The 13,274-nt window shown below is 41.8% G+C and overlaps 1 protein-coding gene across 33 annotated transcripts in view; it reads right to left on the reverse strand.

Moving 5' to 3' along the window:
- Positions 1-13,187, reverse strand: part of LOC6538678 (calcium-activated potassium channel slowpoke) — a 48,088-nt gene extending 34,901 nt beyond the window's left edge. For 17 of the 33 annotated variants that reach the window (XM_039376115.1, XM_039376116.1, XM_039376122.2 and 14 more), the window contains exons 1-5: positions 7,404-7,742; positions 2,569-2,727; positions 2,264-2,375; positions 1,809-1,960; positions 1,294-1,461 (exon numbers count right to left, since the gene is read on the reverse strand). In XM_039376115.1, coding sequence (XP_039232049.1) covers positions 1,294-1,461; positions 1,809-1,960; positions 2,264-2,375; positions 2,569-2,727; positions 7,404-7,739 — 927 coding nt within the window. In that variant the 5' untranslated portion in view covers positions 7,740-7,742. Of the gene's footprint in view, positions 1-1,293; positions 1,462-1,808; positions 1,961-2,263; positions 2,376-2,568; positions 2,728-7,403; positions 7,743-8,410; positions 8,605-12,752 lie in introns of those variants that run through there. The other 16 variants (XM_039376119.1, XM_015193464.3, XM_039376131.2 and 13 more) reach the window with 7 other exon arrangements.
- Positions 13,188-13,274: the final 87 nt, after the last annotated feature.

Consider the following 13,274-nt stretch of genomic DNA (forward strand, 5'->3'; position numbering starts at 1 on the left):
GCCAGGACATTCACACCCAAAGGATATCTAAGGATGCCTAGAAGCGTTCTGGTCCATTCGGTCCATTGGTTACACAAATATGCGGCAGCCAGCATTAAAGCATGCAAGAACATTAACTTTTGGATAATATATTGTTGTATTTGGAAAGCTCCTATCCTAACCGACAGATCCCTGAAACAAATACTAGTCCTCACTCTTGGCTGTGTGTGTGTGTGTTGGGTATTTCTGGTGTTTGGTGTCTACGAATCTTCCATTACAAAAACCAAAGCATATCGAAAGTTTCAAATGAAAAGTGATAAGGTAACTGCATGCATAAGTATTTCGATTATGGGAGAAAGTATTGAATGGGGCTGCGTGAAAACGTATGAGTCGAGTGCCCCCAGCTGTATTTAAGATATTATATATCTTGTGGATATCGAACGGATATAAATATATTGCAGATATATCCGGGCGTGTGTGAGCGTGTGTTTTTTTTTTTCTGTGTTTGGGGCTCGGTAAAAGAAAACGCGTTAAGCTTGGGTGATGAGTTAAGCTAACGAAACTTTTGGTAGGATAAACGCAAATACGAAACTCAGCCGAAGGGCCTCAAATAAAGTTCCATAATTCATAACTTGTGCAGCGGTATTAAGTCGTTCTATGTATTTACATAACGTGGCATGTACATAGTAGAAATGCAATTAACAAATGTATTGAGTATTAAGTCTAAAGTTACGTAAGAGTAAGAGAGAGAGAGAGAGGTCAAAGGGCAACAGGGTCAACGCATGGTTACTCTATGGTTGGTTACGTCTAAAAGAGTTCGAACTCAGTATCGATTATTCACTATAGAGTATAGAGTATCAAGAGTGCTACACTCTGGCTAGTACTGGTACTTATACGGATACTGATACTGATACGGATATGGATACTGATACTGCTCTTGCTTTGGCTACTCAACTATGGTTTCTGAGCACAACTGTACTAGTGGTAAGTAGTAGATTAGGCGGCAACCAAAACTTAAATCATTCACACACTTCAGCACTTCAGCACTTCCAATCCCGCATCGGCCGGGCCTAAACTCAATGGGCATCGAGGCGGACAGAGATAGTAGAGAGAAACACTGGCTAAATCTGGATAATATATATGTATGTATATGGTATATATTATATACGTACTCGATTAGAACTAAAAGAAGGCTTAGACTTATCGGTATGTCTGCTGTTTGTGTTCAGACGGGTATTTGTTTTACTTTTCTCTATTTTGTTTTTTCTTTTTTTTTTTTTTATTTGTATTTGTGCATTTGCGTTGCGAACTTACCAAGCCGACGAGCAGAAAGAACACGAGAAATGTTCTTCCCAGGACAGTCTCACAGTAAACGTCACCATATCCTACCGTTGACATGGTCACAATTAGGAAATAGACACAGGTCCAATACGATAAACGATGAGCATTATTAAAATCCAGCGGATCGCCAGAGTTCTCCAGCTAAATTTTAAGTAAATGCAAATGCAATTATCAGCCGCATCAGCGGATCAGGTCATCCAAAGTCCTTTTACGATTGGACACTCCATAAACACATCGAAACATATATACTTGTATCGATCGTAAATATTGTGGCGTATCGCCGATGCCTGGTTTTCGGGGCTCTGTGACAGGCTGCAACGCGGCGTATGCGTAATATTCGGGACTGGCTTCTCGCACACACTGCAAACCGACCACAGAGTCACCCACACACAGGCACAAGCGAACGCGCGTGAGTGTATGTGTGTCGAGTGTTTGTGTGAGTGTAGATGGGTAGGTGTGCGTGTGTGTATTTGTGTGTTTCTACATACCAGATGTATAATGCCCGCTGCTGTTAACCACACGGATATAAAAATTGATACTAGTTGAGCCAAGCGTATGGAGCTCGATGTTTTTAGTACGTTTAAATATTGTAAAATATCTGGAACAGTCATGAGACGTAGCGCTCGAAGAAATCGAAGACCTGTTCACGATAATACACAAGGTATATACACAATTGCATTCAGGCGGATGTTTCATGTAGAGTAAGGCACATTGCATGCATACAAATCGATCAGGACACTGTCTTTTGTTTTTTGGGGGGTCTTCATTTGTGTGGCTGTTACTGTGTTTCATAGTGACTATGTATGTGTGTTAAAGGATATATGTATATATATATTTGGGAATCTGTTTGATTTCCAATATGGAGCAACACCGATTTGTATGCATATAACATTTTTGGAATTTCATTGTGTTAGGTTAATTTAAGAGGGATTGTTTCGCTTACCGATCCATGTTCGATCTAAATATATTGATACGAAGGACGGGGGTATTGTAAAATAATCTACAAAACTGTACATTTCTAACATAAACCAAAGCTTATCGGACGCCGCTATGAACTGTAAGAAGATTGTCAGATTAAAAAAAAGAACAAAAGAGTTTTTAAGAATTTATCGCATAAATCAAAAATATCAAAATCATCATCGCTCCAGACCAATTGATTCAAATAATTTGTAAATCAACTCAGTGTGTGCGCTGGTGTGGTCAGTGTGTTAGTGTGTCTGTCTGTCTAATTGGCCGTCGGCAACTTACTCGTATAAAAAAGTAAACCATAAAAAATATATTGAATGCGAGATCGATCTGTTGAGTAATGTTGTTACTCCACTTTTGGCATCTTTCGACTTCTTCGCTAGATGCATCAACAAAGTATATAATGAGGGATGCAATGCTGAGTATAAACACGAGTACGACCTGCAAGAGAAAGTAGAGAAGAAATTAAAAACCATTTTAAAAAATATATATTGAGTGGTCCCTAATACCATCTTATAAGTAATAGCTATAAAACATATGTTCTTCATCAACCAGACTCCCTTTTTGATTTTGTAATTTAAAGTACCCCACATGACATGAGTTATTCTGCTTAAGAGAGCAGCAAGCTCATTTAATAACTCATAAATTCATTGGCTGTTACAAAATAAACCCACACACAACTGACTTACAAATATGAGCAGCTGCTACATTTCTGTGCCATAAATCACGGCCTTGTCAGATGACAACCGCATTCGAACGCTTCATTGAACTCAACAGCAGCCCACACACTCCCACCTCCCCCCCAAAAAAAAAAGGAAATTGGAAAAGCAAAAGACAAGGAATGAAAAGGGGGCTGTGTAAAGGAAAAGGATAATCGGAAATGGTCCCTTCCATCGGGTTGGCTGCAAAAGAGAGAGAGGAAAAAACCGCAGTAATGTGCATTTTTAATTGCACACTTTGGCACAGGCCACGGACTCCGGTTCTTACGGATCATTTGATTCATGGCGAACGGACCAAAGGACGAAAGGACGAAGGGACGATGTCCGGCCAGAAAATGCGCGGCTGCTGGGGCAATTAGTCGGAAGCAACCCGTTGATAAATCTGCGGCAGTCATGAAAGTTTTACAAGGTAATTTCCGAGAAGGATGAAAATCTGGTGGAGGTGGCTAGTTAAATGTCAGGGCTGTGTGCCAACTGAAAACAACACTTTCTCGTAGAGGCCAAACGAGGTAGTTCAACTTCAGCCGGCTGCACTTTACTTAAACGAATGTTTTTTAGTATATATGGTATAGGCTATATTCCCGTACATAATGCCAATGTAATTGTAATTGTCGGTACTATCGTTTCGTAATTACGTGGATAATCGAAAGCGAAGTGCCGCCAAGAGAAGAGAAGAGAAGGAAAAAAACTAAATTTGGCACAGAACCGGCACGCAAGCTATTTACTTAGGGCCATAAATTGAAATGTCTTGGCCCGGTCGGACTACTCATTATTCTTGCTCTGCGGCCTTTTCTTGGCATGCAAATTACACAAACACACAAAATCTCCTTAGAAACTTGTTAGTTGCGCAATAAAGTTTTTTGCCAGCACGAAAAACTTTGCTAATCTCAGTAGACAGCCGAGCATTTTCAAGTAAATTGCAACGAGTTTTCCACACACATTGCGTATACGTCATGTGGTGCCGGGCAACTGACACTTTCATTAGACGCCGACTGCCGACCGTCCTGATCCCCAAGAAGTCGAAAACGGAAACCTAATGAAAACCCCACACCACACCACACACGGCTATCTTACGTCACGGACAGAAGGTAATAAATGCAGGTTTCAATATGGCGACAACTTCTTCTCTGACGTCTTCACTTTCACCTAAACCAAAACCAAAACCCAACCACCCACCCACTTTCGCCCAACTTGGTATGCCCAATGGCTGGGAAGCATGAAAACTGGGTCAATCACTCGGAGCAGCTGAGTTCACAGAGAGAAAAGCACTTAAGTCCTGGCTGCCATCAAATTGCATCAGCGCGATTCTGGGTATCTGGGTCACGAGGCGAGAAAACACGTGTCCCACTCATAACAATTTCAATTCGATTTGCTGGCTCCTCTGCAAAAAGCTCGAATGCGATTTGTCCTGGCCATTAAGGTCGCAAGTACAGCAATTTGTTTGAGAGCCAGCGAACTCCATTAATTAAGTCATTAAAGCACTGATAGCTTTGTAGGTAGAATTTATAGTTGGTTAAATCGATCAAACCAAAATCAAATCGTTTTTTACGTTTGTACTCTTAAAACTGAAATGAATATCTGTGGCACATCTGCTTCACATAAATTTCTCTATTTTCGCTTGCGTGCAGCACTTTAAAATCTTATGGGTTCTCTGTTTATTCTATTTTTTTTAGCTTTTCCAGCACTCACATATATGTTTGTGGCGTGACCAAGTGCAATCTGATGTGGCGGTGAGTGTGGATGGGTGGCAAGTGCTGGGATTTAAGCTATTGTAGGTGACTTCCGCATCGAAGTCGCGTACCAAAGCCAATTAGCACCTGTAGCAGGGCTTCAATCCGCTTAGAGTTGCATGGATAGTTCAATAAAATCGGACAACAAATGCCAGGTTTTCGCTATCTTGAAATAAACCAAAGCAATTTGGGGAAAGTGGAGAAAAACTGCCAAAAGAAAAAAAAATGAGAAAAAAGGAAGGAGAAACAGCAGGCACGAATTGTGTAATATCCAAATGGCAAGCCATTCATTTTGCCAGCCACAATAACAACGCCCAACAACAAGGATAAACAACACACACAAAAAGGGGCGCCACACGAATGGGCGAAAGGCGAAAGGACTTTTCCGAAAACAGCTGCACCGCAGTACACATCGCAGCAATGGGGAATGGAATGGAAAGGAAGGGAAATTCGACGCTGTCTGCCATACAGCAAAGCCAATTGGCTGCCAAAGCCCGGCACACAACTACAAGCGTATGGTGACTAGGCCTGGTAATAAACATTCACAATCTGCCATCCCACTTCCAGCCCACTTCCAGCCCACTTCCATCCCACTTTCAGCCCACTCTCCACCCACATTTAACCCCACTCCGAAGCGGGTGAAAGTGGAAATGTGCGCGCTGTTTCATCGATTTTCCTACTGCTAGCATTTCCCTTTCAAACGGCTTCTATCCTGGCATTTGCCATATTATTTACTGTTATTTGTTGTGGTTCCTTGGGCCAACACCACCCACCCACTCCCCCACTGAACCCCACCCAAAAGCATATGCATACATCATTGCCTCGCAGCCCGTTTCTCGCTATTAGCCCAAAGTTCCAATTGGCTGAAAGCGGCATTTTTATTTATAGAAAAGCTAAATCAAACTAAAAAAAAGCTAAATCAAACTAAAAAAAAAATACTTAAAAATAATATTTAAATATAAAGTGAAATAACCAACAAACTCAGAGCCCGCAGGACGAGGGCGAAACTATCGATAAATGTGCCAGACACAACGCACCACTCGGCGGGCGGTCGGAAAATGGGAAAATCGGAAAAGCGGGGGGTGCGTTTGATGCCACATGTGAGCACTACATGCTACATGCCAATGATCGTGCCCCACCGCTGCGCCATTGTGCGCCAGTTGACAAGGAGACAGCGCTGAACTGCCTGGCGAGGATTGGGAGGATGGAGAAATGAGAGGATTGGAGGATGCGTGGTGCAAGGCTATGGATGTCCCACCCTTGACTCCTTACAATCGGACAGAGCTTGTCACTTTGGCCAAAGAATTTGGTTCACTCGAAGACTTACAAACAGGCAGTTAAACTTTACATGTACAGAAATAACATGTTCGGCAGAATTGAAAGATAGATCTATGTAAAATAATTATAATTCATTCATAGCTATGTAAAAGCTTATGTTTTTTATCATTGGGAATATTTATATGGCACCAGAGGATTTACCATACATTCCGCCCACCTAAAATGTCCCGACAAATGCAAAAATTCAGCTGATAAGCTCGCACTCAAAGTGTCGGCAACATCAAATCTGAAAATACTTATCGAGCGCATTAAACCACAATGCCCATTAAGACCCACTAAATTGCCGCTGAGCCCGTGTGAGTAATTAACTAAGGCAAGTTAATTGATGGGACGGTACGCCATGACGTATGCGTAATATTTGGACAAACAATCGCTCTGTTGTGAGGGAAGTGGGGCAAGAACCACAAAACCATTGAAGTTAATTCGTACGCAGGCAAAGTGTAATTGAAAAGAGCAGCGAATTGCGCCCACCTCTCGCTCAATTTGTGTTCATGTAGTTATTGTACGTGGAAATGGCGCATTTACTTGGCTGCTTCCGCTGTTGACATGAAATGGTTGCCCCAAAGCCACCGATTCAGCAGTTCGCAAGCTTAGCAATCGCAAACAAATTACACACGCAAGTGGCAGTGCCTCCATTGGAGGCACGGAGGCGAATGTGCCTGGAAACTGCTCCAAATGCAAGGCGATGGCACTTTCGCCAGCTGCAACGATGGACAAGGACACCTCGATGTGTTCCTTGCTGTGGGCAACCATATACCCACTCGATCTGTGAATAATTCAGCGGGTTTTGGCATTCAAAGGGATGGCACTTGGAGAAATTACCAAGTTGTTAATGGCATGTGGGTTGACTTTGTTTACTGAACTGCTGGGAATGCATTGCTTAGAACAAACATACTTTCTTGATGATTCTACTTATGTGTGTACCAACATATAACCTTAACCAAAACAGCAATAAATAATACTTTAAACCTAGATTTATTCTGAAAATCCACCTGCTAGACAGAAACCATATGTACAATAAGGTCTTCCCATAAAAAGGCTTCTTTAAGAAACATTTTAAGTAGTAACAGAGTAGTAACGACAAGTTATTAAAATTTAAGAGCATTCATTATTGGGTTATAAGTTTTCAACTGTAGATTACTTCAATTCCCTCTAACAGCTTATGTTGTTTTTTATTTTCCTTAAATTCCATTTAAAGACTAGACCACTATTTCGCACAGTGCAGCAATGTGACCATATGCTCGGGCAAATTTTCGAACCCAAAGGGAACAAAGAAGGCAACTCATAAATGATAAATGGACCACGTCCAAAGGGAGAGAAGGGCACTCACCAAAATTCGACCAGTTGTTGTTTGACCCGAGATAAGCTCTCCAGCCCAGTCTTTCGCTTCTGTCATAAAGGTGCCCTCGAACTCCTGTTTGTTGCGGGAGGCCTTCTGCTCCTTCTGCTTGGGATCGTTGGGCCCCAGGTCCGGCTCCTTGCGGCAGCAGACGAAGGCGAAGGCTCGCCATAGCAGCACCACGAGCAGGCCAGCAAGGAATGTAAAGATGCTGGAGAGCAGAAAGCACCAGTACTTGCGCACCTTGAGACAATCATCGGCGTCGAATGGTGAATCTGTTGGATCGTCGGCCAATGATTCGACAGTGCTTTGATCACACCCCGACATCCCCTGCAATCACAATACGTATAATCGAAAGACGGTAGCAATTAGTTCGGTTGCAATGTGCTGGCAATTAGCTATAACTATAATTAGCATAAATCAATACGATAACTGGCGGAAACATTGTTTACGTCATACACTTGACATTTGGAATCGGCGAAATGCCTTCCATACTCGCATCAAGCCACTCGGTCGCAATCCAATCGTACATATATATTCACTAACACTATATTCACTATATGAGTATATACTCTTTTCAACTTGGCGACGCTGGCGAATGTAAACAAAATTTGCGCCTGGCCAAGGGTGCGCAAAAATGAAATGAGTTCATGAATAAATGTCTCTAGTTTGTTTAGCCGAAAACCGTATTCATTTGTGCACACACCAGAAATAATGACATTTTACATTATTGGGTAATGAATATGCAGTTCCAGGGGGTTACTTATTTTATAAATCTAACTTATGTCACATGAAATGATTGGTTTGTATATTACTTAAATTTAATATGTTGCTTAAAATAAATAAAGTGAGAAAACTATTTGTCTAAGCACTACCACATTATGTTAGTTTGCTTTGATTACTTTTATATCTTGTTTTACACAGTTTTCTATCGAATTTTAATAAGAAAGTTCTCTCAGTGCATTGGGTATATAGTGTATGCTTTGTGCAATCCTTACATTTGTCAATGTGCTGCTGAAATTGGTGTCGATCAAACCGCTTGCCATTTTGGCCGTTTACATTGCGACACTGCCACACAAACGCTGTCAAATTAATAATGCCGCGATATTTCGAATGGCGTTCAAGTGCAGGCGAGTGCCAAAGTACTAGAGTGCCAGTGCCAGAGAATAAAAGACGCTGGGAAATCCGAAAGATACGAATGAACCACCGAGATCTCTGAACACCAAAAGGCCTCAGCCTCACAATGCGAAACGGAACGAAAACTTGGCCCGTCTATTATAAATAGCATCAAACAAATCTGTTATTTTTAAAGTGATCTTTTCCTCCGACACACGCACGGCGACAAAAGTGCTCATAACACTGGGCAAAAGTCGGCCGACTACACAGCACCGATCTTACGATCCATAACTACATATATATCATCTGGTTATATGCAATCTGGTTACTGTTGTGGCTATAGCCTGCATTCACTGGCCATTCACTGGGTATTCACAACTCTCGGCCCAGAGGCCAACGCACTCAATCGGTGAATCACTGCACATACGCATGCGAATTTGCAATTTGTACGGATTTTTAGGGGGTGGGGACGGTGCCACAGATATATATGCGAAAGGCGTATATATTATTATATATGTATATATATATATATATGTATATGTGGGGGATGTCACAGACACGACGCGGCACGCACGCGATTCTAGATTGTAGACTAGCTCCAGAATCGAGCTGAATTAGAAGGAGGCACCGAGCGAACCGCACAACTGGCGTCCACCAACTGAACGAGCCGTTTTCCAATTGCCCCAGTGCCATCGGGACGGTTCCAACGATTACGAAGAGCCCGCTCCTATCTATCTATATCCCCTTTGGGGGCCTCCGCTCTCCATCCCTCTCTCTTTCTGGCTCACCCACTCTCCGGCCATCTCTCTCGCTCTCCGGCGGACTATACGGCTCTATGGCTATACGGCTATATGGCTGGCTCTACGGCTGTATTGCTGACCGCGAAAAGTGTCAGGACGGGCGACAAACTTGAATTTAATTAAAAGGCAGCGCCAAGACAAGGCGAATTCAATTGGGTATTGGAATAAAGAGGATATACCCTTACTGTGGGGGTTACCATGAATTCTAAGGACCTTTATGAATATGGCGGAAGGGATTCATAAGGTCCTCTATGAATATGGGTGAAGGGATTTGATCGCATCCTGGCAGAATTCAAGAATTCAATTCAAGCAGATTTCAAGTATTATGATTGATAAATAAATATATTCTGGGAAAGAGATTGTGATATTGTTGTTATGCTAAATTAATGTAGTTTACATATATATTTTACATTTTTTACATATATATATTTACAATTGTTTAGTCGACTTTTAATCAGAAATTAGTCTAGGAAATTGTTCTATCAAGCTCTACAAATATTTCCAGCTATTTTAATAATCTACCGATATTAATGCCAAGTTTTCTACGATCTTATGTAGTAATGTTTAAATTAATTAATTAGTAATGTTCAAATTAAAATGTTGGATTGATGCAAATTTTGGTGGAACCCTTGGCAAGGGCAGCCAACTTATGCGTGTGTGTTGGCTACAATGAATTATTGTTACAAGAAGAAGAGACAACGGCAGGCCGAATATAAATAAATAAATTATGAGTTCGCTTCTATTCGCTTTTGTATTTTGCTTTTGTCCCTTGTTTTCTATACACACACTTTTTGCATTCCTTCTTCGGTGACCCCATGGCTCCCGGGCAGCACTCGTCCCCAAAAAGTGGGTGGCATACAGTGGGATGGGTGGATGGGTGGCTAGGTGGGTGGTTGAGGAGGCGGCAGGTTAACGTGAACATTAACGTTACTGCCATTGCCTCAGTTAACTCGGGCGAGTCACGCCATGCCGCCAGTTAGCTGTCGTTTCATAATTTACGCGCTTTGTTTGCTATTTCCTGCGGGGGCAGCCGTGGTAACAAGTTGGCCCAGTTTGTTTGCACATGCCACTGCCACTACTTTCCACTGCTGCCCCACTGCTGCCCCACTGGCCATAATTGCTCATCATCCCTAAGCCCTCGCATCCCTGCAATGCTATCCTAACCCATCATCATCATCATGCTCATCATAAGCCAGTGGCGTGCATTTTATTTATAGTTTTTATTTCAGTATCGTTTTTTCTTTATTTTCTCTGCTCTCTATTTTTTTTTTTGCGATGCTTGGGCGGTTAGGTTCTTCGCTTCATTGCATTTACGCAATTATAAATAGCGAAGAAGAGCAAAATTGTAATTCAATTAAATTTTTGATGACTATTTTTAAGCACCATTCACCTTGAATTTAAGCTGTGTCATTGCGTATACGTAATATTTATAAAATTCAAAACATGAGCTAAGAAAACAAAGTTGTGAAAGGTTTTTAAATTGCATCGATATTGTTATAAAGTTAATTATATGTTCTTAATAATAATGCTATACTAAAAGTGTTTTTTCCGAAATGGGTTAAACTTTGACCTTTTTGCGAAACTTGAGGCATTTATAAATATTATTCTTTTTAACTCAATTAAATTCACACAGCTGAAAGTTTATTTGCGTTTGGATAAGTAAACAAACTCACAAAGTTGGATTGCATTTAGAGGTGGTATCGAGTTTCCTTTGAATAAGCACATTCAAACGTGTCGTACATTTCAGTTGCTTGCCTTTTCCTCGTATTTGGATTAATTTCCCAGCACTTTCATCGATCCAAGCGAAAATGCAGTGGCCGGCGTTGAATAAATTATTTATAACAAGCTCTATTTTTTTTTTTTTTTGGCCCAAATGGAGAGAATGCTTTTTTCGGTCGAATCGCCTTAACTGGCTCAAAGATACTGCGATGGAATTGGTGGCGCCTTATGAATGCAGGTGGAAAAGATAGTGAAAGATATAAATTATGCCACCAGGCCGATTTCCCTGTCATTCTGTGACCAGAAACGGATGAAGTCACACGGCTGCCGGTGGCTAGATAATAATTTACATTGCGAACTATCGATTTTGAGAGGGCGTGGACGTGGGCGACCAGCCCCTGACCAGCTCTATATATCTTGACGCATGTCCGTCAAAGCGAAACGCTCGAAAGGCACAAAGACGGCGACAACTGACGAAGCTGACAAATACCCTTCGACTTTCTGAGCAATTTATGGCCAGCACTTGGCCCGCTGATTGGGTCCGTTGATTGCCGGCCACTGGCCACTGACCACCCTCTTCCTCCTCTATTTCTCTTGCCCATCGAACATTGGACATTGGCCAAGGCCAAAGGGCTTAGGCTGCACTTGCTCGAAGTGTGTGTGTGTGTGTGTGTTCTGGGTTCTCTGTTTGATGTCCAGTGCTTGGTGCTCTGTGTGTGTGCCACATTCCCAAAGGTCACGCGACCCACTGCGAATGGTTGGCCAAAGTGATGGAAATCCCATTTATTAAATGAAGCGAAACGAATTCGAAGTAAGAAGCGAAATACAGGATCGCATAATTAAGATTAGATTCAAGAAATACGCTATTGGGTTTCTTAAATAAAACTAAGCTAAGTATATTATTGTACATGAAATGGGAAAAGCATTTGCTAATGTTTAGATAAACTTAAGCACTGATAAGATTATTTACAATAATTTACAATGAATTGTACAAGTATCTTAAGTTTATAGTGTCGTTTTACAACATTTATTTAATTTACAGATTATTTGTGCAGCTTACAAAAATGTTTACAAGAGAAATCCCCTACATTTCAATGAGTAAATATAAATCAACTCGCTCTTTTGAATGCAAAACAAAGTGACAAGCGATGGGATTAAAGATCACCGCCATATATGTTCGAAGTAGAGCACAATGTGATAGGAATAGCACCGTATAGCACTGCAAACTATCGATGGCAATATGATTGATTGATTGATTGATTGACGAGCTGCAGACAAGGTAACCCCAGTACGCCGTATACAGATCACTGTGACTTCTACAATTTGAGATGGTCTTTCACAAGCGTGGCGTACGAATATTTATCTGTGGATTTATCACGTACGACATCAAGGGCTTTACCTTTGGCGTGATGGGCGGATAGAACGGTGGCAGTTCGTGGCAATTTGGGCACCAGCTGGCCATGTCTGATGATGGATCGTTCCGGGCGGACCGCTCGCTGATGTGGTGTTGATGGTCTTTCTGGATTTCGATGTGGATCTTGCGGCTGCGATGGCTTTCCCCACGCTATCCCTTCTCATATTCGGGTTTCTTTGTGTGTGGATGTTGAGGTGTTGGTGGTGGTGGTGGTGGTGGTAGTGGTGCAATCGAATTGGGAATCGGAACAGTGTTGGGCGAATGGGTGAAGAACTGGGGAGCACTACTCACCTAGTACTGGCTAAACCACCGAGGCAGGGCTCCAGGGCTGCCAACATTCACACGCTCAAATCGCACATCAATGTGTAGACGATTTGTGGTCGCTGCAGCTTGCCAATGTTGCACGTGGAAATTCTTGGGCTGGCTGGATTTTCCTCACTTGCTGATGGCGCTTGCTTGTGTTTTTGGCTGATTATTTCATAATTGCATTTGGGATACGTGGATGAGTTTCATTGTGTTATCAGCTGCATTAAACTTATCAGTTTCATTGTGCGTTTGGTTTGTTTGCTTGTTTCTTTGCCGTTTTGATCGATAGTTTTTATTGTGAATTTGAATTTGAATTGGAATTTAGTTAAATTAGAAACTGCGCTTAGTCACACTGCTCATGTTTCCTTTCACAACTTATTTAGCTTTGTTTGCCCACGAAAATTTTCCTTGTGTGTTAAGCTGCAAGAGATTTATGAAGTTGAGCGATAATTTAAAAACTATTTAATTCGCCAAGGCAGCGCGACGAACACGGTAATTAATTATATT

Source organism: Drosophila yakuba, chromosome 3R (assembly GCF_016746365.2).
Source record: "Drosophila yakuba strain Tai18E2 chromosome 3R, Prin_Dyak_Tai18E2_2.1, whole genome shotgun sequence".
Lineage (NCBI taxonomy): Eukaryota > Metazoa > Arthropoda > Insecta > Diptera > Drosophilidae > Drosophila > Drosophila yakuba.